Source organism: Dendrobium catenatum, unplaced genomic scaffold (assembly GCF_001605985.2).
Source record: "Dendrobium catenatum unplaced genomic scaffold, ASM160598v2 original_scaffold_225885, whole genome shotgun sequence".
Taxonomy (NCBI): domain Eukaryota; kingdom Viridiplantae; phylum Streptophyta; class Magnoliopsida; order Asparagales; family Orchidaceae; genus Dendrobium; species Dendrobium catenatum.
In genome coordinates, this window is record NW_021544294.1 from 68,480 (window position 1) to 73,053 (window position 4,574).

At 33.9% G+C, this 4,574-nt stretch overlaps 1 protein-coding gene across 1 annotated transcript; it reads left to right on the forward strand.

Moving 5' to 3' along the window:
* Window positions 1-3,085: 3,085 nt before the first annotated feature.
* On the forward strand, window positions 3,086-4,072 carry LOC110109576. The gene has a single exon (XM_020840720.2). It carries the CDS (start codon window positions 3,086-3,088, stop codon window positions 4,070-4,072), a length of 987 nt encoding a protein of 328 aa, XP_020696379.2.
* The last annotated feature ends 502 nt before the right edge of the window (window positions 4,073-4,574 follow it).

Consider the following 4,574-nt stretch of genomic DNA (forward strand, 5'->3'; position numbering starts at 1 on the left):
AAATTATTGCTGAGAATAAACCATTGGATAAGCCATCTTATTTTCAGAACAAAAACCCTGAAGATGTCTCTTTTGCTGTGAAGCTGTCGGTTCAAGACAACCCTGGAATTTCAAATTCTGCACCTGTTAAGAAGGATTTACCACCCTTATCTTCTAATATTGCTAACTCTAATAAATTTAGTATATTAGAAGAGTTGGTGGAAAATGGAGAGATTATCTCTTTTGAAGATAAATCTGCCAATGTGGTGGATGAAACTGCTATTTTAAATATGACTTCTAAAAAATTCCTCAAGACTATTATCAAGGAAATGAAGGAAAACATTGAATTTAAGGAAGATTCTTCTTCCAATATTAAGAAGAGGGGTTCTAAGCAACTGAAAAACTTGAGGCCTATTAATTTGGTACTAAGGATTAGAAGATTAGATGCAGTTTATAAAAGCAAGGAAGAATTTAATGCGGGGACTTCATCCCCTCTTAATCTATAAACTCTTCAACTTTATTTTGGAATTGTAGAGGAGCTAGAAAAAGGAGGGCTTCTCTATACTTAAAGGAGGTGGTTAAGGAGCAAGGGGTGTTCTTCAATGGTCTCTTGGAGACTAAAATTTCCTATTTTGACAGAAAGGATGTTGATCATCTTATTGGAAGTGATTGGGATTTTGTTCAAGTTCCTTCTGAAGGATTGTCAGGAGAATCCTTTTGTTATGGAAATTTAATTATGCTGGATTTCATTTGTTGGAGGCTTCTTCACAACTTATTGTTGGAGATTTGAGATACCAAACTTATGCAAATGGAGGATCGCCACTATCTATGGTAACAAGGATGTTTATAAAAGAAGAAGTCTTTGGGAAAGTTTGGTATTTCATTCTTCCAATGAAATGAATATGGTGATAGGAGGTGACTTTAATTGTATTCTTTATAAAGAAGATAAGAGAGGAGGGAAAAGATTTAAGTTTTCACTTGGACCTAAAGAGATGAAGAATTTCATATCAAATCATGATTTTCATGATATTGGCTATGTGGGACCAAAATTTACTTGGTGCAACAATCAAATTGGAGTTGATCAAATCCTTGAGAGGCTTGATAGATGCCTTTTAAATTCTGTTGCTTTGAACTCTTCTAATCATTTTGTGGTTAGACATTTGGCTCGTGTGCCCTCTGATCATTGTCCTATCCTCCTAAATCTCACAATTCACCATGCTTCCAAGAAAGTTTTGAGGTTTGAAGACATTTGGGTTTCTAGCAAGGCTTCGGCAGCAGTTGTAAAAAGCATTTGGAATAGAAGATGTGAAGGTAACTTTTCTCATATTCTTAATATTAAGATGAAGAAGACTCTAAAGGCTCTATTCTATTGGAGTAAAGCAAAAATGAAATCTTATTCACTTTGAAAGGAGATCTCCTAAAACAAATTGAAGAATTTCAAATGAAAGAGGTGGAAGATGGATTTCTTTCAGAACATGATAGCTGGGCACTCAAAGTTAAAGTGGAAGAGCTTAATTTTACTCTTGCTAGATTGTAGACTTGGTGGAGATAAAGAGCAAAGGTTAAGTGGATGACGGAAGGTGATCGCAATTCCAAATTTTTCCAAACTTTTGCTTCGGCAAGAAGGAATTCAAACTTTATTTCAAAGATTAAAAATGACAATGGAGTGATTGTTGAGGATCAACATTGTATTGAAGAAGTGTTGATCAATTACTTCAGCTGTTTGCTGGAATAAAGATTGCAATATGGATAATTGGCCTATTATCTGGCAAACTCTTGATGATGGAGACAGATTTTTGCTAGAAAAATCCTTCTTGGTTAAAGAAGTTGAGGATGTAATCATGCAAAGTGGAAATAACATTATTACCTTCTCCTTTCTTAAACCTTATTGGGATATTATTAAATTTGACTTTTGGAATGCTATTACTGCTTTTTTGGAGTCTTCTATTATGGATTCTAATTGGAAGGAAACTATTATAGTTCTTATTCCTAAAGTCTCTAATCTTTTAGTTTCTTCCAATTATAGACCTATTAGCTTATGTAACACGGTCTATAAAGTGGTGGCAAAAGTTTTAATGAATAGAAAGTCTTCTTTCCTCCCTAAATTAATCTCTGAAGAACAAGCAGCATTTTTGAAAGGTAGATCTTTATCAGATCAAGTGCTAATTGCACAAGAGGACATGCATAAATTTAGACATTCTCATTCTACTAAAGGTTTGGTTTCTTTCAAAATAGACATGGAACAAGCCTTTGATTCTATGGGTTGGCCTAACTTAAGGAAAGCCTTGAAGTATTTTAGCTTTCCTAACCAAATTCTCAAGTCTTATTTTGGAATGTATTCAAGATTCAAAATTTTCAATACTTATCAATGGCAATCTCTCTCGTTTGATTGAAGGCAAGAGTGGCTTTAGACAAGGTTGTCCCTTGTCTCCTTTTCTTTATATTCTATGTTCTCAACTTCTTTCAAATGCTTTGAAACAAAGAGAAGACAATATTGGAATTCGATTGTGCTCTAAGGGTCCAATACTTTCTCACATGTTGTATACGGATGATGTGATCATCTTCTCGGAAACCAAATTAAAAATGTTAAGGATGTTAATTATGTTTTGGAGAAATTCTGTGAATGGTCTGGCCTTTGTATCATCTTCAACAAATCTAGCATGATCTTTGGGAAGATGGTTAATAGAAGGTTGAAGAAATCTATTGGTCGCATCATGGGATTCAAAACAGCAAAAGAATTAACTTATATTGGAATAAAGTTAGCCACCAGAAGACTATCTGAAGAAGATTTCCAATTTATCATTGATAAAGCCTTGAAGATGAGAAACATTTGGGGAGGAAGGATTATTTCTTTAGCATGGAAGATCTTGTTGTCTAAATCTACTCTTTTATCATTCATTATATTCCATTGTACAAAATCTTTAGTTCCTAAGAGCGTGCTTGATGAAATTGATAAAATTTGCAGAAATTTTATATGGAATAAATCTAATGGTAATAATGGCATTCACTATGTAAATTGGAACTTAATATGCTTACCAATGGCTTATGGAGGAAGAGGACTCCACTCTTGCTTTAGTATCATTGGACCCTTGAGAGGAAAATTGGCATGGAAATATATGGAAGACAAGGATTCTCTGCTTCACAGAATTCTATTTCCAAAATATGGAAGTATTCTGGTTGGAGTTTCAAGGAGAGTGGAACTGCTTCATGGAAGATTTTATCAGATGGAGGTAATTCTCTTAAACAAATTATTAGATGGAATGTTGTCAATGGGATTAACATTGACGTTTTCAATGACACTTGGATACTGGACAAGAGCTTAAACAATTGGCCAACCTTTGTTATTCCACATGATGATAGCAGTTTTCTTGTTTCTAATTTAATCAGTAATGGTAGATGGAATGAGGATGCTATTGGTAAAATTAAGATTAACACCGATTCATCTGAAGACAAGAGAGAACTCATGCATCAATTATGTGGTAAATCAATTTTTGGTTTGTTACTTGAAAAATCTGTCAATTATATGGGCTGTAGAAATTATTGGTGCTGGATTAAAAAAGCAAAGCTGAATCCAAGGGTGGAAAATGTTTTGTGGAGGATTTTCAGTGATGCCATTCCCACTAAGAAGCTACTGGTTTATAAAAGATTGCTTAACTGGATTCTATGCCCGAGAGATTGTTTTGAAGATGAATATTTAAACCATGTAACGGCTAGAAGTAAAAAATTGAAGGAAGTTTTTCTGCAAATTGAAAAGTGGGGCTTTCATATTCATGTTTTTGATTCATTACTGGAATATATCAACTGGTTTTATAATCAATGCTCATTCATCGTTAACCTTTATTGCAATGTGACTTTCTTCTCTTGGAAATGTAGGAATAATTTGATTCATAATGGTAAAGAAGACAACTCAATGAATATTGGTGCTCATGCAGTGAGCTATTCATCAACTATGGCTCAAAGATCTATTAATTTCTCGGGTAAATGGGGTGCTAACCAGCCTTCATGGCTGTCCAATATCCATTGGCATCCCCCTCCACCTAATTGGCTTAAATTCAATGTGGATGCTTCCCTTCTACCTTCTTTTAAAGCGTGAAATGGTGGTGTGGTTCGTGATCACCAAGGTAGATTTCTATTGGCATTTGGCAAACCTTATGTTCATTGAGATATTTCTACTATGGAGCTTCTTGCTACTCAATCAATCAAGGAAGTGATAAAGTATTGGATGTTCAAATATAAGTGCATTATTATTAAAGGAGACAATGCTAATGTGATGAGGTTCTTGCAAGACTCAAAACAATCCTCAAAATATGGTAACATTCAAACTTTTGATGGGTTTCCTCAAATTATTTTCAATTATGTTGATTGAAAATGTAACAAGTTAGCAGACTTATGTGCTAACGATGGGATTATGAGTTCTTTTATTTGGGAATATCATTAGATAAGATTCCTCTTTTATTTATGTCTATTTTAAAGGAGGAATCTAGTATGGAGTGTCCTTACTTTGTTGATTTAGTTCTTTTTTCTTTTAATGCTATTTTATGCATTTTCTTAAAAAACAAAGGGATGAATAGAATATTGCCTATGTTGTGTTTGAT

Excerpts from the sequence above, each read along its gene's own strand:
- LOC110109576 (XM_020840720.2), top strand. The coding sequence starts at position 3,086 with ATGGAAATATATGGAAGACAAGGATTCTCTGCTTCACAGAATTCTATT.